Here is a 22,288-nt window from a genome sequence, read left to right as displayed (position 1 = left end):
TGGGATTGACTCATGGGTAAACCGTTGCAGACCAAAGTTGAACGCAAGTGGGGGTCAGAGGCTTCACGAAGTGGCTTACCTTTGTTTGTGCTATTAGTCTTTGTCAGTCTTTTGCAGTGGTGCTGGTATGTAAAACAATATGAAAAATAGCACAATATAAGCTGGAATCTCCACATTTATAATAGAAATCTAAAATTTTCACAATGAACTGTTGCACTGAACATCTTCCAGCCTAACCACTTCTCTGCACCTCATTTGAGTATGAAGTGAAATGTTCGGAGCAGCTACGTATGTCTTGTAGACTGCTATTGTTCCCGAAAGACAAAGTAGCAAAATGTGCATATGACAGAATTTTGATAAGCTTGTGCATTTTTCTGGGATGCTGAATGAAAATCCTTCAGACTCAGTAAGTGGATTAGTGTGAGCTATTTTCCACCAAGATAGTTCAGCCTACTTCCTTATCTCACTGCGATTCAAATGAATGTGTCTAGACATCTCAATTAGCAGGAAAAACTCCCTAAAAACAACCACAAAAAAAAAAGATTCTGGTTAATGCTTATCTCAGCCCCCCCCCCCCCCAAATGTTTCCTCTCACCAGCAGTCAATGCCTACTCCTCATAAACAGGCAAGTTTTGTATTAATATGACCCCTCCTGGCTGACGGTTAAATTTCTATTATTAGTGATAATTGTGTTCTCTGAAAAGTCATTGGCATGGTAATGGCATCGTTTATGATGAATTAGTACCCCCCCCCCCCCCCCCCCGCTATACCTAGAGTAGGCTGCTACACCAGGCTGATTCCGCCTTTTGCAACTCTGCTGTTCCATTGTTGTTCCGACAGGCAGCAGCTTTGTGTGACACAAAGCGTGTCACTCTCTGAGATAATGCCTCGCAGACCGGCGGTAGATGGGACAGGGATGCCGCTCAGCACAGCTCACCTTGGCACGGGATGACTTGTGCTTGTCCTGTGAGTTAAGGTGCCAAAATGTGGCTCAAACCTTTAACTTATTCTATAGTCAGTGCAGCTTTGTGATGCTAATCAGTTAGCCTGTTGCTCACATGGATGTGAAAATTGAAATATCTGCCAAATAGAAAAAAAAAGTGTGGTGCTGAACAATAAGCACTTACTGGAGCTCATTATGTAGCTTCTCCTGGCAGAGTGAATCTATAGAGTCCCTCCATGTAGAGAGAGAAAGGGGGAAACTCCAGCAGCTACTATAAACTTGAATATTTATCCATATGGCAGCTCGCCAGCATGATTACTGCAATGGTGAAGGGGGGAAATGGTGGAAATAATTATTTTAGGATACTCAACATTTCACCTTGTCATCACTTTATACGGTTTTATTTTAAAGCTCAGCAGGTTCCTGTGGTGAAATATCACAACAGTCATTCAAAATGAGTTGGATCCATATGTTTCAGCGTATGTGACTAAGGCTGGAAGAAACGTGGATCTAAGAGTGTTGAATCCTTTTATAGATGTGGAGAATGTTTACAATATGGTATCTGGAGGATGTTTGTGAAGATGCGCTTCAGTCTGTGTTTGTGCGCGAGTTCGTCCATTTTCCCTCAGTTATTAATTATTAAGTAATTATTTAGTTGCAGCAGGAGCACTAAAAATTACAAGTTTCTGCTGGGTCGTTTCAGGGTAAAGTTGTAAAAATATACTGATTTTTATATATATATACCGGTGTGTGTGTGTGTGTGTGTGTGTGTATATATATATATGTGTGTGTGTGTGTGTGTGTGTGTGTGTGTATATATATATATATATATATATATGTGTGTGTGTGTGTGTGTGTGTGTGTATGTATATATATATATATATATATATGTGTGTGTGTGTGTATGTGTATATGTATATATGTATGTATATATATGAATATATGTATATATGTGTGTGTGTGTGTATGTATATATGTATATATGTATGTATATATATGAAAATATGTATATATATGTGTATGTGTGTGTGTGTGTGTGTGTGTGTGTGTGTGTGTATATATATATATATATATATATATTCCCCAGTGTTGTTTACCCAGGCACCATCCCTGCATTCTGAGCGTAAATCACCACCCGCGCTGATTATGATTAACTTGCAGGAGTGTGTTTTTAAGTTCTGGACTCCCTAAAACATTCAGCTTCCTGCTCTGCACTTCCCTCCACATCCAGAGGCAGTAGATGTTTCATTTAGCCATCTTGGTTACCCCCCAGCTGCAGCCTTACTCTGCCTTTTATTGGCTCGTCCTTGGGGTTTAGTTTAAGCGTGTGGAGTGAGCTCAAGGAAAAGAAATAGGGGGTCTTCCCAGAATGCAATCATGAAGGATTTTGAAAGGAGACCACAGGTTTTTCTGGTGCACCCATGTTTAAAAATCTGTACTGTATCTTCCAGAGATACAAACAAGCCAGGGTGTTTTTTTCCCTCTCTACTATACCGGATGATAGCGGGTTGAGCCAAACCTTTCTGGCACACCATAATGGAGGGACTTCGGTTTGAGCGAGACGACACAATCCTGCGATGAGATTTATCGCTTAGTGGCTGTTTGTTTCCCTCTAAATAAACTATAGGGGAACTGGGAATGCTCTGTCTTCCCTATGAAAAAACAAACACACACACACACACACACACACACACACACACACAAAAACCCTCCCCTTTTGAACAAAATGCAGTGAATCTGTCTCTCTTGTTGTGACAGCTCAGATGGAGGAGAAGCAGGTGGCTGTCATCACTGTGCATAGATTGAATGGGGGGTTTGAGGTAGAGGTTTGGGCTTTTGCAGAAAACTATTGTATCAGGATCCTATGTACTGTGGCGAGTGTTTTAGAGTGGGCTCTTGGACCAAAATAGATCTTTCAACAAGCTCCAGTGGATGGCTGGGAATACTTAATACTGTTTGAGTTTCACACCCCACACAAGAAGCGCTGGGGATTTTTTTTTTTTTTAAATTCAAACTTTAATTATATTTGTATAACAAAGTTCAGTGAGTGTAAGGACAAAATTAGACCTACATTCCTCGCTTCTTTTCATCTGTAAATGTGCCAGAGGATTTTGCCCTCTCTTCAACCGCTCACCCCCCCCCCCCCTCCCTTCTGTCCTTGCGTTCACCTGCAGTTTACGGCAACACCTGGCTCCCGTCTCTCCAGCGCGCCTGTTGAATTTTTCATTACTTTCTCGCCGTGGTTCATCTCCATAGTTGAGTCGGGTGGGTTAAAAAAAACAACCGCCTTGAGAGCATCACTCAGCTGAAAACCCCCCCAAAAAGAAGCAGCGACTCTAATTAGAAGTCTTTGGTGAAAGTCTACATAAATACAATCAGGTGTGTCCCTGGTGAGGACAGCATAGCGAGCAGCTGTCTCCGTGTGCTCCACTGCACCTTTGGGTGAGAAGAATAAAATATCTGAAGGGTATAAAAAGAGATTGCAGCCTTGTAGTTTCGCTAGCGATGCAGTTACTGTTCTCATTAATGAGAAGAAAGACTGTACGTCTCTCACTGAGCGGATGTCTAATGAAGACATGTTCCTGTCAGTAGTTGATTCCAGCTTGGACGTCTGTACACTATTACCCCCGTTTAGAGCCAACGAAGGAGACAGTGAGTGGACAGAGTGGGGGGTGGGGGGGTGGGGGGTCTGTCCAAACAGTCTGAAAGGGGCTTGTTTTCTTTATGTGCGTGAGTGAACAGGAAAAGGTAATTAACTGGCCAAGTGGCGAAAGGCTGGATTGATGGATGGGTGTGGTGTGAAGAGACAGGGGGCAACACACACACACACACACACACACACACACACACACTTTTTTAACTTATTTTGTTAACACACACATAACAGGAGTCTCATTCTACAGTGAGAGGATATAAGCACTCACACCCTGGTAAACAGGTCAAACATATGGATTTGTTCATATATGAAGTCATTAATCCGACTCCATCTATGTTTAACTTGAGGGTCAGCAGTGTCTATGACCTTTTTATTTTTGATTGACACCGACACCTGCGTTTACAGACGATCGGATGAGCTGCAGAGAGCTGTGCGTGTGACGTCACACCAGATCACGTCAAGATTTTGCAAAACAAAAACTATTTAACCGTGAAAAGAAAAAGAAAAACCTCAGACAAAGTGTCACTGTGATGCTCCGCACAGGTGGCGGCGGCGGTGGCGGCGGTGCTATCATGTGCCGAAAGTGCCACGAAGGGGTAAAACCTATTTACATTTTCTGTCAGCAGTTCACTGACAGTTAACGGGAGGAAAGGGCTAAATCACACCGAGCAGCAGACAGTCCGACATCTGTCCCTGTGAGCTCCTCCTGAACAGATGCTTGATGCACACAGACTTGGTCGATCATTTAAAGGAATACTGATGCAAAAACCCCAAAAAAGAAGCTCATGAACTTCTCTGAACAAGGTAATCATCTCTTCGATCTAAACAAGCGGAAGTTTGCTTATGTGTTATTGATGTTGTAAGTAAGCGGTTTGTCTCTTAAATATTGGCCATTCAGGTAACAATGGTGTATTTGTTTGACAGGAAAGTCGAGATTTGCTGAGTTGAAATGATCACGATTGTTATTATAGAAGATGCTGAGTTAACTTATCTATAATTACCCTGAAGTTTCTGTGCGATTTGTAATGGCAGCAATGAGGCTTCTGATATGTGGGAGCTGAATCGCTATACTACAGTTGTAATCTCACACAACAGGTAAAAGATAATGAGATAACAGCCTGAATGTCGCCACACTTACTTAGAGGCTGTATTGCCAGATACAGATCACTGCTTTATGATTGAATCTTATTGTTATCCTTTGAAAAGTCTTAGAAGTGACTTAAAGTAGATGAACGTGTGTGTGTGTGTGTGTGTGTGTGTGTGTGTGTACAGGATTATCAGCTATTTAGAGATAAAGCACTACAGATATGGTTCCATTGGTTGCACAAAGTCTTAATGCAAGATCGTGTGACGTCATCAGGCAGGAGCAAACATCTGTTTGATGTGATTTGGTGAGTCGTCCTATTTTGTGTCCTACCACAGGCATTCTCACAGAGTTAAGTAACATGCTAGTGTGACATCCTGACTCATTGTCTTCTCTGCCTCCGAGCAGGCGGCGGTTAAATTTAATGGTCTGTATCCAAAGATCTTCTGGGCCACTAAAAGCTTTACCCGATATCTAATCAGGGCCCGGTTGCGGGTCTCCACTCCTCCAGGGGAACTGAGTTGACTCGGCTGTCTTGGAGAGCAGGTCAGAGAGGTGGAGGTGCTGGTTGAGGGAGGGATTACACCACTGGATGTGTTTCTTTTATCCTGGGAATGTAATCTGCCTTAATGCCCTGTGCTCACCGGGGGCAAGGCCAGCAGCTGTGCTCGTTTTTCTCCAACTTGGCTGTCAGCGTGAGCCGGGTCTACCTGTGGGAAAGCAGGCCTGCTGGAATCTCTCGTCCTCACCCCAGGATCTGGACAGAGTTCCTGCGGTTTATTGGGGGCCAATCTCTTTGAAACGTATGGAGGTGGTGTGTGATTGGGGTCAACACTGTCTCAGGCCAAGTAAACAATAATGGCTCATCCTCTCAGGAAAACAGAAAGGGAAACTCAGATTTGGCAACAGTTGTGTGGTCTTAGTCTTACAAGAAATGTAGTCATAGGAAGTACTTAAAAGTATAATGTGTAAACAGGAGTGGTACTGGTGAGAAAAGAGGTTAGTGAGGACAGATATAAAGCAGCATGGTGTTGCACTGACTCATTGTGAGGAATGTTTCCATGCTGGTAGAATAATACTGGAGAAAACTGGAAGGGGAAGGAAGGAAAAAGAAGACTGAGCAACTTAATCATAAAGTCAACTGTCATTAGTTAAACTGGTGTGTGTTTCCGTTTACTGAACTTCTATAATAAACCCACAAGATTGAGGAATAACACATTGCAGTTGATATGAGTTCCAGGCAAATTGGGCTATGGAATAAAAAAAATAAATCACACTTGCCTCAGATATCTGACAAACTGCAGGCTGCAGAATGTCAGAACTTTTCACATTGATTTTTTTTTTTTTTGTCATCATGGATACAATTCTGCCTCATTTCTCTTTCTACCAGCTTGGGTCACTGGGAGATTTTATATGCCTGGGAAATGGGCTCAACTGGAATAGAAAATACAGTTTCTCTAAGTGTTTTACTTTCAGTGGAGCGTGCCTTCAAGTCGTTTGGCTAGCGAGGGGCCTCATGCATTTCAAATCACTTTGACCTTCCCTTGATTTAAGTCAGCACTGTATATCTGGCCCCGGTGCTCCACATCAGAGGCACTGAAGGTGAAAACAGTTTTTGCTTTTGTCTGATTACGGATAAAGTGTACTGATGTGACAGTGCAAATGATTTGAGAAAAGTCTTACGTGACTTTGCTCTTCCAGTTGGGCCTGAAGGAGGCCAGACAGAGAAATCATGCACATCTTTCTGCCTGTCTCCTCATCCATAAGTAGTCATGGCTGAGCTTGTTTCCATCAGCCTCCAGGCAGGGGCTGTCTGTGATGACACCCTCCATCAAGCCAGACAGACAGTCACTTAGTCGGGCTGCTCTCTCTCTGTCTCTCTGTCTCTCTCCCTTTCTCTCTCTCCCCCTCTCTCTGCTGGAGCCTGGCTTTCATCACAGTTTGTGTGAGGGACAGAAGCGAACTTAGGTCTCTGAGGATTGTGAAGGCCTCATTCCACACAGGCAGGTCTTTCTCTCCCCAGTGTGCTCCTACACCTCTTTTCCATAATAAGGCCGTAGCATCTGACTGCATTTGTCCCCAGAGTTTAATAAAGATCAGCGCTGACAGGCAGTAAACCAACACAACCACCCACAAGCCTTCAGGCAAGGGCCACAACCCTGGTCTACCTCCTCCCACCTCTCCCTGTCATCTGCCCTCTCATCCTCACCCCCCCCCCCCCCCCCCGCAGACTGAGCTGCTGGGTTTGAAAACTGAAACCATCTCCCACTTGTACAGAACAATGGCAGAGGAGCCGTGAAGTAGCCCCACGCCTCTCCGCCGACTGGAACGCTTTGAACACATGGATTGTGTTGATGCCGCGCGTTACATACTTCTCCGAATCTGCAGTACTTTTCACGCCCACTTGCACCTGTCAGTCATAGATCATATGGATTGTTAAAGAAACAACAGCTTCAGGGCTGGTGACGTTTATTCATAAGTTTCATGCTTTCTGCTTTCGAGAAAAACCATCTACACAGGTTTGATATCCTTATTTTGTCCACGTGAGATAGATTGTGGGGCCTTCACACATCAGTCTCCTCTACAGTCATCACCCTCATCATCAACACCATCATCCTCATGCCTCGTGGCCCTGACCCTTTATTCACTCCACTGGCATAAAGCTTACAGACAGTTTTACAGGAGAAGCCCGCTCTCTAACCTCCAGAAGCCTAACTGAATAGCAGATGGGTTCAGCTTTGTGTGTCTTTTTTATTAGCTCCCCTAAATCAACACCTAACAATGCCCAGAGAGCAAGAAGGGGAATTGATTTCTTCCATCTACCAGTGCCCTGAGGTGGGTAAGGGCCTGCTAGAGGGTAAAGGGTGAGGATAGATGTAGAGGCGGAGTTAACTGGTTATGACTTGGTTTCAATTTCCTCTCCCAGGAAGCACGCGCATGTAGCAGGAAGCAGACAGCCAGTGAGTGGTGTTATAGCTCTTTCCTGCATTTCACTCTAATTTTCACTGACTGTTTTATCTGTCGTGTCATGTGCTTAAATGTCATTCCTGAGCACAACAGCAGAAAATGTCAGTATCAAGAAGCATTCAAAAAAAAAAAATCTCTATCATATCTCTGTCACAGTTGTGTTATGATAATCTTGCTTTTAAATCCTCATCGGAGAATATCCTGTAGTTTCAACAGTCACTAGATATACCGTACTGCACTTAATCTCACATTAAGCTGCTATTTGGCCCATCAAAGTTTTCCATTCAGTGAGATTTATGGGGCTTTCTACATCCTGCTTCTTAGCTGTGCGTGCGTTCTCTCCCTGCCTGTCCAAGTGTAATTTAAACAGTAGCCAGCCAGCGTTGGTGAATCATTAAGCAGAATCCCTCCAAACACACAGTCCCTTGCATGAGTGTCCGTTCAATAAAGTCATAATGTGGAGATTCTGCTCATGTCAGGGTGCATTGATTACAACCCTATCGATAATTTTCAGAAGGGCTGCGTGATCACACTGTTGATACGCTTTGCAGGGAATCCAAAGATATGAAGATGTTTTCATCGCTGGGAGATTTAAATCCCCTCCACATGTCTATTGGCTTAGCTGTATTAAGTGGCACTGCATTAGGGTGGTGGATTATTGTTTCTCCACCGCTTCACTCCTCCTGATCACCTCAGAGGTTCAACAGAGCAAAGGCCTCATAAACATTTATGCTTGGGCTGTGGACGCCTGTCTAAGGCTATGACTCCACTGGGCAGGAGCCTGGTGCCCCTTTATGCCTCTTAAGAGACTCTACGTGTGTGTGTCTGTGTGTGCGTGTGTGTTTATTTACATAATATACAGAGAAAGTTATGTTCCACCCTCACTTATGATCTGAATAGTGGCACGTTCGCTCTGTGTGCCTCCAGCTTCCTAGAGGAGGTAGTTATTTTCACATTTGGTGGATTATCATATGTTTTCATGCTGAGATGTTTATCGTATGTAAATCATATAGCTTTTGGCGCTAGAGTCACCTCAGCTGTTGTTGTCTTTTGTCCTTCCTCCCAAGTAGAGAGACACCCTAGGGAACCTTCCTAGATCGAGGGAAAGGACAAATCTCCACTGGACACCATTTCTTAAAAACTCTAATGAGCCCAAATCTGCACAGATGTCTTCTTTCCAAAGCTTCACAAAATAAATAAATTAAAAAAACTTTTTATTTGTCCCTTTGTGAGAGTGCCTCTGTGGGATCTTTCACAAATCCCTTTGAGCTTTATTTCAGTTATTTTTGGGTTTTTTTTGTGACTCTTTTAACATCAGCAGTCTCAGTCTGAAAAATCAGACATCCCAGAAAGAAGGGAAGTGGTTGAGGCTGCAGGTGGTTGGCGTCTCAGGGGGAAAGGGACCACACCGTGAGCAGACCATTGACTCACTTGAAAAAATATTAAAAACAGATAGGAAATTCCTCCCGAAGAACTGAGCGTACAAGAGCTGAGGTAGGGTGGAGCCTGTGTGCGGACATGTGTTGAGCTAAAGCCGTTCTCTTGTATGTGTTTACGCTGCAGGACCCAGGATATGCAGCTTTCCTTTTCGAGCAGCTCCAAACACCTGGGAGCCATGAATCTGGCGTCGGATGTTGCCAGGTATGCTTCACACCTCTCCATCAACTGAGACAGGAGGCCCTGCAGACCCTCCATGCTCCTGCCCTCGCCTTCAGCTCAGACATGCCAGCCCTGCCTGCTGCTGCCTTCCTACCACAGCCCTCTAGATTCAACACTTCCAGCATCCATGCAAAACAAATGTCCAAATGTCAACCCACTGCCCACTCAGTCCTGCCCTTGGCGGAGCAGCACAAGGTGCACTGCTGGCCACAGAATCCCTCGGGGTCCTCAGGTCCTACGACTAGTGTCCAGGTGACTGTGGCAGGAGGGCAACTTGCCGGATCCCTCAGCTCCGTCACCATCCAGGCCCAGCAGTACCTCGAGGGCATGTGGAGTATCTCCAGGGTCAACAACTTCTTGCCTCAACCCAAACCGGTATGTTTTTAATATTATTTATATTGCATAGTATTCTTTTAGCTGGTGGGACCATTTAGAGTGATTTTTAAAGTCATCCTGTATATGTTAACCTCTTGGAGGTCCACCACTGTGACCCTCTGGAAAATCCCAGGAAAATCCTACAACTCTGGATTAAGATTTTACATGAGTTTCCATGGTTTAAAACTTAGCAAGTAGTAATACAACAACAAACATTTTACTTTATTTTATAAGCTACTGTTTGAACGTGTGTCAGTTTCAGAGATCTTTGTGTGTTCACATCAGTCGTTTTTAGCTGTTGGTAGATTGAGTTTTGTTGTTACGCTACAAAAACTAACGAACGGACGGCCCCTTTTGAAGTTATTGGCCTTCATTGTTTGAGGGGTTTCAAATAAAAGTTAGACTTTTCAGGGCAATCAGAAAGGATGGAATGACTGTGACTATTCCAGAATAATAATCAGCCCACAAATAGTAAGCCTTTAGTTTCCTGTAGTGCTCGTCAAGTCAAGTTTCATCAAATGTTACATTTCCGACCTTTTAAAGAGATTAAGTCTGATGAGGTCGAAGCACTAGCGATTCTTGAAGTATTAAAAACAACTTTATTGTGAAGGGATGAAGCCCTGCAGAGAATGAGTGATTCAGAGCTCAGCAGGCGTGCTGACCTCTCATTCCTCAGTCGTCAGGGAGCCTGAGTGATCTGAGGTCAGAGGTCATCGCAACACTAATCTGCTGACCTCCTTCTCAAGGGCATTTCAAATGACCACCCCACAGCGTCACCATAACTCTTCTCTCATGTTGGAGAAGCAGAAGACTGTTTTTTGTTTGAAGTCTGAGGTCCTGAGGCTGATGGCTTCTCATGCACTCCCTCTTTTATGACTGAATAATTCATTTACACGTGTCTACATTTTTCATTTGAACGTAAACTTTACAGTGATTTGTGTGTCTGACTGCTCACGCGATGATATGTGTTTACTGGACAGATATTTAGTCTCATAATGGACGTTCTGCACCATCACAATCATGTGCTAACATCATCTAGCACTTGAATGGTCATTTCACCGTGTTGCTAATGTTGTATGCATCGTCTCTGTTTGAAAGACGGAGTTTCACACCTCCCTTAAGTGTCCTCAGAGATTGTTTATGTGAAGCCATCTGAAGCTTTTAACTGCTTTTATGCAATTTTAGAGCAAATCAAACTGTCTGATACAAAAGGGAGAGGCTGACTTGTGTTCTCCCTCCATCCGACTAAAAGCAGTTAGTGGCTCTTGGCTCAGTGCCCCCATGCTGAGGTTGAGGCCTCTTTGGCCAGAGAGAAATGTCCCTTCAGGATGTGACGTTACGAACACAGCAGAGACTGGTGCTTCTGTCTTTCATTACAACTAGATACTTCAGAATGATGACTAGCTCTCAGGAGTAAGAGCTTTAATACATGATTCCCTCTTGGGTCCTTTGTGAGGTCTTTTTAAGACAAAGACACAGAGATGGAGTGTGCGTGTGTGTGTGTGTGTGTGTGTGTGTGTGTGTGTTATTGACAGAAATCCTGTCCGTCACAGCCAGGCAGCACTTCGACACAAAGCCCATGATAGTGCACCTTGAATCTTCTATTTTGGGAATAAGCTGTTTGACACTGAAATAATGGCCGTGGTCCTTGGAATTGAATATCTGGATACCTCTCAAATTGGCTGCCTTGAGTGAGGCACGTAAGTACACGTTTTTGAGATGGCAGGTCTGTTGAGGACTTAATCCCCCTGTCTGCAACCTAATGCAAAAGCCAAATCTGTTGAACGCCAACTTCTCTATTGTTTAAACAATCATTCGTTCCCCTAATGAAGCTTGAAGCAGTTAAGGCAAGACGTCTTCTGTCGTGTCCTCTAAAAACATTAACGTGATTGACCTAAATCTGCCAATTCTCCCTCTGCTCTATAAAATCCACAACCACATGCGTGCTAATCTGAAAAGACCAAGTGCTCTTGACCCGAGAGGGTTTCCGTTATTGGCCTGCCGGCTGCCTGGCGCGATGGCCCGCTCCGCTGCCACCAATTTGAAGCCCAGAAGATGATCTTGGCTGCTGTTGCATTGGTGCAGCTGGGTTCGAATGGCTGTGAGCCACAGAAGACGACAAGAGAAGAAGAGAGAAAAGGCTACAGGAAGGAAAGAGGGGGATAAATCCCTGTATTGCAGAATAAAGCCATGATTTTAAATATGGCTTTGTTTGAGTGTGACATTTTCTGTCGAAAAAGCAGAGCTGACATGGTTTTACCTCTGTCCTTTCTCACATTTTGCTCCGGTACTGTTCGATTTCCCCTCTGTTAGTTTCTGCTGGTCACAGACGCCAGCCAAGCACGACAGTCTAGATTAACTGGGCCAATTTCACTTCAGCAGTAATCGCCTGTTAACCAGTGGGATCAAAGGTCACAGTGGAGTTCTGGCAAACTGTGTCCACGGGGAAGATTGTCTTCTAATAGGATACCACCCTACCTTGCTTACCTCAGACATCATCGGAAGGAAGAAGATGTCTTTTTTTCCCCTTTTCTTTTCATTCATTCACACACACCTTCCGTTTTCCATTTTGTTCAAATCCCTCTGGTTTTGTATCTTCTCTCCCCTCCCTTTTTTTCCCTGCCCTTTCTTTCCATTGGTAAACCAAGGGAGAGGGATCAGGGAGGGCTGGGGGTTAAAGGGTGGAAGGCCAGCTCATTACTGACTCTTGGTGCAAACGGCGAGCACACATGGCTCCACTGACACAGCCTAATTACCTGACGGGGGGATAGATTGTTCTTTTCAGCCAGAATCAGGGCCAGTCCAGGTCCAAGCAGAAAGGGTCTTGGCTGAAGGGTTTAAGTCCCCAGTCTTAATACTGGGGAGGGGTGGGGTGGGGGGTACACTTTTGGTTTCCGCTGTGATGTGCTGAAGTGTGTGTGTGTGTGTGTGTGTGTGTGTATATGTGTGTGCGCGTGCGTGCACGCCTGCGTGTGTTTTATCCATTTTGAAACCCCACTTGTAACCAGCTGTGCCTCTATGCTCTTGAAATCTAAAGCCACATGATTTTTACACTGACTCATTTAGCGAAAGATTTGATGAGCTATACACAACAGCTTCCTGTACGGCTGCGTGTGAAGTGCTCCAGTGTTTCGTGCCAAAGTGTAATGGGTCTACTCCTCTGGTATGTGCCGAGTTCCTACCCTGCCACAGACACCGGCATGGTGTGAGGCTTTCCGCTCCATCAGTTGTTGGGGAGTTGTATTTGGCTCATTTCAGTTAGCAGGCAGTTTTTTTTTTTCCCTCCATCATCACGCACTTCTCAACTTCACACAGCGCAGCTTGATATCTGACTTAACGTTCACAATGAAGACTCAAGAGAGTGAAACCAGAGCTCCAAAAACAGGGCTGTCGATTCTTTACCATGATCAAGCTAAGGAGGACAGGAGGGAGTCATGAGGAACTGGTCCACTGTTTGACAAGAGAAAGTTTTCTGGGAAAGCTTTAATATTTCACACAAAAGTATACTGCGTGTACAACGTAACAGTGGTGGCACTTTGCACAGCCTCTCGTGTGAATATCAGAATGTAAATATGTCCTCACATCCTGATGTATAGCGTTCACATGTCTGGCTGGGCTTATAAATAGTTCAGCTGGCAGCCTGACTTGACAAATGGCAGGGTTTGTTTTTTTTTAAGGCCACACTTTATAAAAGTCTTTTTTTATAAGGATGTTATTCTAGTTGCCAGACATGAATCTAGGGCAAACATTGAGGAGGTATATAGGGGTATATAATATACATCAAGTCAAATGGCACTGAAGCTGTAGAGCTGTGCTCTATTCAAAGACATTGCTGTTTATACAACGTTGACATTGTCAGAGTTATAAATGTTTTTAGGACACTTTTGGTCTTTGTTTTTATATCCATCACTGCAAACCCACCAGAGCAGCTTTCATCAGCTGCTGTTGAGCACTGTCATGCAGAATAAACTCATGGCTCCGGTGAGGATTAAACCTTTTGTCAGACTAGGGACTCAGAGTTTACTGGTGGATTGTGTAATTAGTTCTCTGCACCTCTTGTTTTGGACTGTAACTCGTTAGAGAAAGGCTAGCATCCAAAGCTAACTGGGGCCCCATTTTCACTTCACCCTCTCAAGAGAGACTTTACCGTATGTGAACACCATTTTAATGTGTAACTGACATGGTGTTTTCAGTCATATTCATACTCTAAATCTACTTTATGCATGATCAAAAAAAGGCCATCATCATCAGGGTTGGATGTCGTTAAAAAAACTGATATCGGCCCTCATGCTAGTATCTTGGAATCTTAATAACAACACTGCAATCTAACACAAACCTTCTCAGTTTCCTCCTGTTACATGGAACACTCTTTAACTTTTTCTTAGATTTCATGTTTGACCAGGTGTTTCCTCAGGTTAGATGTGCTGCTGACTTGTTTCATCTTAGTGGAAGTGTAACCACACTTGAGGCCTCTCGTGCCATTGCACTAACTGTGCGCCAGCCCTGAACACAAAGCAGGAGTAACATCACACGGTACTTTCCTCTCACTCAGATGTGATCTCGGGTATGAAAAGTTTGGGGAATCCTCACTCTGTCGCTCCACCATAATTGGGTTGGTAGCCTTTAAAGTACAGGATTCTGTAACCAGCTGTAATCAACACCATAAGATGACACTATGATGATAATCTCAACATAACATTTATAAGTGTGATATCCATCAACATGACGCAGTGGTACAAACATCGTGACAGTTGTTACAGTGGATGCAGTGAACACTTCCAAAGCCTCCATGGGAAGGTGTGCCCATGCATAGTTTAGATATTTCACCTATCATCATTGTTGATTCACTTACACTCTTTAAATCCCTCCTGTAAATTGTCCAAGGAAGGTTAAACCTGCAGAGTGACATGCTCTTCATTCCAGATGAGTGAAGTGCCGAATTAGCCATCGAGTTACAGATATATTTGGGAGCTGTGTGAGGTTAATTGCTGGTGGTTTAATTACAAATTAGATGTGGGTTATCACTTAATTACAGTAAGCTACAGCCAGAGCAACCTCAGGAGTGTTGCCAGAATCACTGAATGGTGCCGCTTCCTCTGTGTTCTGCGGGGGGCTCTCTAGTGCTGATACTGCTGACTCCCACTAACTGGTACTGGCTGCAGCATCTGTCCGTCCATCTGTGGCAGAGGGGAGTAAATGGAACAGAGGGAAGGTGGGTAAAGTGGTGCTTGTGGTCTTATCTCAGTGTCTGTGCATCAACAGGCCCAGGGTTTGATGGGGGAAGCAGACCGAGATGTCACAACCTCGGAGGCCCCAGTCACCACCATGACCAGCAGCACCAGCAGCAGCAGTAGCAACACCTTGACGCCCTGTCGGCTGAGGAGTTCCGTCCAACCGGGACTCCCTGCACCCATCCTCAATACATCCACCTCCCCCTCTCCTGCATCATCTGCTGCAGCCTCCTTCTTCATTAGGTAAGCACCTCCCCCATGCTGTCAAAACGTAGATTGATTAGATTGAGCTGCTGTGGTGTTTAATGAAACGTTTAGCGCTCTGCATACACACCTGCATGCATTCAGGAGAGGGCAAAAGGAGATATGCACGGACTCGCCTTTAAATGTCTGCTGAAGGTCACGGTTCATGGTGTTAACTTGGATGTGGGGCATCTATTGCACGGACATGTTGTTCTTGCCATGGCTGAATTACAGAACACCTTGAGATATGCACCATCATGGAAGCAAGTGAACCTTATGTCACAGGCACCAGTGCAGATGAATGGATAATAGCGTTACATAATTCAATATGAAGAGAGAGTGTCTCACGAAGGGGGCTTAGCTTAAAGCTCAGTATTGTCCTGAGCTATTTCATGTTTAGTTAATTTTATTCTGTGTTTTCTTGGAGGTTTTTTTTTTTTTAAATTCTCAATATAGAATAGCTCTGTAGCCTTTTGAAAGCTCTTGCAGGGCTGTTCAGTATTTCAGAGAGACTATTCTGTCTCTGTGTATCTCAGGGTGAAGGAGCCCTACTTGGCTCTGATGTTGTTACCCTGGAGAATACTTCACCCTCTCCAGGCAGGTGGATGGCTGCTGCAATGTGCTATATTGTCATTGATAGATTCTCTGGCAGGCCGGTCAGTGTGTACATCCCGTCCTCTACTCTCCAAGGGAAGAATGACACATAGGGCCATTGAAGCATTGCACCACAGGAGGCAGAGCGAACCAGTGAGGGGACTTGTGGAGTGTGACAGGAAGCCCATAGGGGGTCAACTGTGGAGCTCTGCTTTTCTCCAAACACCCCAAATGGAGTTGCCAGCTTTAACAGTGTATATCACAGGGACCATAAGGACTCTAATTTGGCGACGGGGTGCATTCCAGATCCTTCACTGCATTTGCAACTTCCTGTGCATCTTGCTTCCTGTTAAAAGAGCAGTGGACCTGAACAACAGCGAGGCGTGGCCCTATGCTAGACGGGGTTAAATGCTGACAGAGATTTATTAGCTCTCATGTTTTCTTTGGACAGGAGCTCAAAAAAAAAAAAAAAAAAAGAGTAGGACAGAGAGCTGTGTGTAGCCAGCCGGTGTGGGTTAAACACAGGGAAAAAAAAAGAAAAAAAAGAGGGAGGGGGTCTTGTTTTTTCCCCTGTAGCAGATCCTGGTGGGGCCGAGGAGGTGGAGGTGGAAGTACAGTGAAGCTTTCCACCTTTCATTTAATCCCAAAGATAATTTGCTGCCAAGAATGTGGTGTTTTACTTGGCCCGGAGAAGGCTGTGATGCTTTAAACAGCATCACATTCCGCAGATATAGAAAAGGGTTTTAGTAGTGTATTGTGGTTGATTTGAAGCACACCCACTTCCTGACCCTCTGCAGCTGTTGCCTGAAAAATCATCATTTAATCGTTTTTTTTTTGTTTTTTTGTGTGCATCACTTCTGATTAAAATTCCCAAAAGTCCAAAAGAATCCCATCAATCAACAGTGTTTCTCGTTTTCTAGCTGTTCTGTTAAAAAAAATTAAATTAGTATCCTTTTAGACTTGATTGAAACTCGTATCTGATTAGTATTCCTTTCTGCTTTTGAAAGATATAATTAGTAGGATGCATGTGTAAATCCTGAGAGTCCCAGGATGTCGGAGCAGAATAACTAAACAGCAGTTTCTACCCCACTGGAGTGGAGAAGACTCCGCAGACATTTGTTTGACATTCACTAACACCGTTTCTCTCCAAGATGAAATTTTAATTAGAATTCAGTTAGCGAGAGTCCGGCTGCTCCAGCTATTGTGGCGCCGTGAGAAAGAGAGAGCGCAATGAACAAAAGACATTCATTGTTTAATTTTTCATTGGAAAAATACGTCAAGCGTTGAAAATGCATTTAAATAATTTAATTTAAGATGTTTACTGAATTGAAAAAATACAAACTAAATGTCAGTGTGATACAGAGGCTCAGTCACAGTTCCACTGCATGAATTAGAAACATGAACACCGAATTACTTAATCATTACTTTTAAACACTAAGTTCCTTAAAATGTTGCTAATCCATTTTAGGAACTGAGCCTTCAGGTGGTTTTTAGCCGCAAATCAATTTCAAAGGGACTGAAAGTTTTAGGATTTCAATCATAAGGTCCTCGTCTCATCCTGCTTCCTGTGTCTGATTATCAGGGTAAATAGCCTTAAAAACAAGATGACCTCAGGGGGCAGTAATGACCAATGGCAATTACATTGACAATACAGTTGCAGGGAGACAGGAAGAGTCAGGGGTCAAACTCTGACTGGCTGGTGTGTTTGCAAGTGCGCATATCAATATGTCAGTAGATAACCGGGAGGTTGTGGTGGTGGGGGGTAATGGATTTAGAGCCGTGTGTTCAGCTGACTAGCACGTTAAGCACTGATTGCCTTGTGACGGAGCATATGATTAGTGTATTGACGCAGCGTCGTGTGATGAAAGCAGGCGGAGCTCACAGGGGGGTTAGACAGTGTGGATAACTGCTGCCTCACACATCCCTCAACCCATATTTTTGTTCCATTAACACCTGCTGATTGTGAAGGTGTGTTTATTACCCAGCAGGCCTGTGGGAGATCTCAGCATGGACCACTCTGAGTAGACTGCTCAGTTGGCTGTATACTTTTCTCGGTGTGCTCATGTCTGTACAGCAGCATGATAGTCCCCACGTTGTTGCTTTATGTTTGTTTGTTAGGGTGAGTCACCATTCTACCTTATACTGATCACACTCCTGAGAGGAGTGATTTACGCACTCAGTAGAAGGGATATAACACCTTGAGTCAGGTTAGCGTCAGAGATGTAGCGCGAAGAAGTGGCGCACGATGGGCTGTAGCAAGAGGCAGGGCTGGGACAGCTGTTTGTTGGAATGCGGCCCTGGAGGAGTGTCAGCAGGAAGTGGTTTTATGGTTGCCGCCCTGCAGCTGCTGCCCAGGTGAGTGCTGTGCAGTAATGACTATGATTGTGCAGGAGGAATCTTTCCTTAATTGTGGCAGCAGGGCCATTTAGCCTCCGTTCTACTACACACACACAAGCACGCGAACGGACACACACACACACACACACACACACACACACACACACACACACACACACTCATGTACTGCTTTTGTGTCGCTCACTCTGCCCTTCATCCCCCAGGCTTCTCTGAGTAACCATAGAAACAAGTCATTAGCTTGTTGGAATAAAATGTGACTGATTTTTCTTTCAGAAGTGGAGATTGGAAATTAGAAGTTGAAATAAGCCTCTCCACTGCACTGGACTATAATTTAGTTAGAGGAGAGGCAGGCGGGGGGGGGGGGGGGGGGTGGAAAATTATCTCTTCAATAACAAGACCTGCTTGTAGAAATGAAAAGAACAACAGTTTGGTCTTATTGTGATTTACTGACATCACTGCAATAGGACACATGTATGATTGTTTATGAAGAGATTGGATGATTATGTGTTGCAGGCAGGATGAGTTCAGCGAGGAGGGGGGAACACCATGCTAACTTCCTTTATGGGTGGTGGTTTTGGGCGTGTGTGTGTGTGTGTGTGTGTGTGTGTGTGTGTGTGTGTGTGTGTGTGTGTGTGTGTGTGTGTTGGGGGGGTTGGTCAGTCATTCAAAGCAGGACAGTGTGTGTGTCTGTGTGTGTGTGTGTGTGTGATAGGCTGTGCTGTGAGTGACAGCAGAGATCTCGGTTATGGACAAATAAGCAGGGCAGATTATGTGGCGCAAAGGGGTCCAGTGAGCACAGTGAATCTGTCCCGTGAGGCAGGGGGATGAAGAGAGCAGGACAGCAGCTGCCCGGGACTGATGTGCTTGTAAATGTCCAGACGGCGAGCTCATGCTGATGCTCCGTTCTGACAACGTTAAGAGCAGGACATTGGTACCTGTGGAGAATATCAGACTGACTACCATGGGAGTCAAGTAAGTTGTGTTTGGCTTACATACGTGTGTGCAGCATCTTGTTTGTTTATTCTGCTTCCTGCTATTACTTTATTTCCTCTCTTCATCTTTATCTCTCTGTCTGGGCTGCTCCCTCTCTTCCGTTCTTGGGCAGTTTTGTGTAGTCAGAGTTGGACTGTCTGATCCCTGGAGGTGAGAGGGTAATGGTGTTGTTGTCAAGCCACAGCGAGATGGATTCCTCCGCAAGGACAAGAGTATGTGCAGAATGTATAGCGTAGCAGAAAACACACTGCTGAAATGCTGGCTCTATTAGGAGGAAACCCCCACAGTGGAGCTGAAATGTTAATATCTACCTCCATAGCCTGACAAATGGTTCATATCAATCTGTTGAATCTGAGCTGTGAGTGCCCCATCAGACATATTGAGTGGGTGGTAGTTGGGATGCTTGGTTTGTTTTGTGGTATTTGTATTGTTTACCTTTGGATGAAACAGTATTTTACTGGCATAATCAGGCTGATGGGATTAATGGCTTCCTGTGTGTAGCTGCAGCAGCAGACACAGTGGCAGCACCAGCTGAGACCATGAAGGGCTGCCGCCTTTAGATAAGCCCAGGTGTGATTCTATCCAAGGCCTGTTAGGCGCCATCAAGGCTGAGGTGTTGATGGAGATCCAGCCTGGCCTTGTAGCCTCAAGGATATACAGCAAGTGGATACATCCCTCATGGACGTTCTCATCCAACAGCGCTATGTTGCCTCCCTCATAATCCCCCATGTTAGCTGCTAAAAATGTTTTTTCTGATATAAAGATTACATGTTTACTGTATTGAACATGTTCAGACACAATCGAGTCACATACTGCATGCTGCACAGTGGTTGACACTGAATAATAGATTTGTACTTTCTCTCTAAACTTGCTGGCGTGTAACAATCAAAATCCATGTCAACTGTAGTTGATACGAATGTTAAACCATGAATCTATATCACCTATGTCTATATTTTTAAATTTCATTTTCCTGTCACCATTTCAACAAGATGGGAGAAGAAAGATTATTTTTGCGGTTGCATTCGATTGTTTTCCTCTGTCAGATATTGTTATTGTAGTAGCTTTTTGTCAGTCACTTTAAATGCATCAGATTAAATAGGCATCTATCGCCTCATACTGATCACAGGCTCCAGGAGCAGATCTAAATAGTGGCATGTCATTGGCAAATCACCTCATCGGGATGAAACCTATTATTTACACCCCCCTTACCAGTTTCCAATGCACATATCCTTGTGTGTGTTATTTGTTTAAACCAGATCTCCTCAAAAATTGAGGGATTTACCTCCCCTGAAGAGCACTGCTTGAATGCGGAGGGGTGGAATTTGTGGGCGAGATGACAAGTCATAGAAGTTACGGGCAGAGGCAACAGTTTTCTTCTCCACCGCGGTGCAGTGCGTATTGTTGATAGAGCCACCGCTGCTGGTTATACGAAGATACGAGATCAGCGGCACTAGCAGCAATTAAATCCTCCCTCATTGCATTTGTTAGCATTTTTTTTGGTCCAAAAAAACGCTGCTCTGGTGATGCCGTACAGTTGACTTACAAGATAATTGTCTGTTGAATGCCTAGCATGCGTCTCGTCTCTGGGATAAGATAACATGATGTGATAGCGTTGTGCCTCCCGCAGCACTGGGGTGATCTGCACTGTTGTGATGGGCAGCATAGAATCACTTGTTCCTGCCATCATCCAGTGAGTGTGTGTGTGTGTGTGTGGGGGGGGGGGGGGCAGAACTTGCGTGAGGGATAACCCCAAGCCCCCCCACCCTCAAAAGAAAAAAGAAAACCTCTGAGTCAGTAAGTCTGTCTGGACCGCTCGCATAGCCTGGAGGGGGGGAACTGACAGACAAAGAGTTGAAGTGCTGACTCAAGCCTGTGCGCTCACCCTGCGTCCATAAGCCCTGGGGGGTTCATACTGCTGCCATCCACTCCTGGCAGATTCCTTTCACATGAGGAGTAATGAGAGGATGTGGAGTAGCTTGTCACCTAACACAAGGCTGTCTTTGTCTCACTATACGTTTGCGATCAAGGTTTTGTGTGTGTGTGTGTGTGTGTGTGTGTGTGTGTGTGTGTGTGTGTGTGTGTGTGTGTGTGTGTGTGTGTGTGTGTGTGTGTGTGGGCAGAAGAGGTCATACCCTCAACATCAAGCCATTTCCAGCTTTGTTTGTTTGGCCACATCAAGTATTTCCCTTTCAGCTGGATAATAAGTCAGAGTTGCCCACAGAGCTTCACCATCACTACATTAGTGTTATCACTGCTGCCGACCCCTCTACCCCTCAGCCTGTTGAACTGATATTATGTGTCACGCCTGTGGGGGCTGAGGAAAGCCGTCTAAACCTCTTTAATGTCCCTCAGTGCAAGGTGTCATGCAAATGGAGTCTATTATCATTGTCATTACGACCGCAATCACTGCTGTATTGCAGTGAGACACAGTGTGAGGGTGTTGTAGAATAAGAAAGAGTGAATTGTGGCTGGTGGCAGCAAATACACGTAAGGGAATTTTATGACCTATTGTGTTCAGACGCAAAATAGAGCCTGTGGCCTCTGAACCCGTGAGCAAACCCCTCTCTTTATGACTTACAATCAGCAGGTCCTGGTAGGTTTTTCAGGCATCAGCGCTCAGTGAGCTGGCTCGCCATGGATGTCTGCTTCCGTATGAATTACTAATAGCTGCCTAATCACTGGCGGTATAGGGTTGATTTCCCCAAACGCTAGTGTGTTTTTCCGGAACGCACGTGTTGTTTACTATGGGCCCAGGTTTTTAACGGATGGGGCTCAGATTACCACTGAGGATAAGACCATTGTCAGGACAGGCGGTTTAGCTTTTACCTCATCAGCCAAGGCTCGAATAGCTGAAGCATCATCATATCCGTGTCTTTTTTCTCCTCCATTTTGATCTCCATCCAGTCTATGCTTGGCCGGCGGGGGTTTGAAATTGTTCAGTCAGACAAATGGCAACTGTGGGGTTTTAGGAACAAGGAAGAATAGGGTTGATGATACTGTATGTTGGTGATATAATTTATTATGTATAGATTTAGCCTTAGACAGGGCAATAAACAGAACAATTAGGACACAAGGGGCCTGTAAACAGTGTTCCACGTTGTGTATGTGATAGAGGATTAATAGTAATGGCCACGATATTGTGCCTCAATGCTTTTCTTGACCATTTAACCACGTATCTAGTGCAT

General features: G+C 44.6%; 1 protein-coding gene across 2 annotated transcripts in view; it reads left to right on the top strand.

Annotated features, from left to right (window-relative positions):
• The window catches only part of kif26ab (kinesin family member 26Ab), a 68,695-nt gene that overhangs the window by 19,701 nt on the left and 26,706 nt on the right, over positions 1–22,288 (top strand). For both annotated transcript variants that reach the window (XM_086182755.1, XM_086182753.1), the window contains exons 3-4: positions 9,214–9,684; positions 14,947–15,158. In XM_086182755.1, the coding sequence (XP_086038881.1) occupies positions 9,214–9,684; positions 14,947–15,158 (683 nt within the window). The remainder of the gene's footprint in view (positions 1–9,213; positions 9,685–14,946; positions 15,159–22,288) is intronic.

This window comes from Aulostomus chinensis, chromosome 17 (assembly GCF_037954235.1).
Source record: "Aulostomus chinensis isolate RoL2024-O1b breed Wild chromosome 17, RoL_Achi_v1.0, whole genome shotgun sequence".
Taxonomy (NCBI): Eukaryota; Metazoa; Chordata; class Actinopteri; order Syngnathiformes; family Aulostomidae; genus Aulostomus; species Aulostomus chinensis.
Note: the sequence above shows the minus strand (reverse complement) of the source record. Positions and strands in the feature narration are given on the sequence as shown.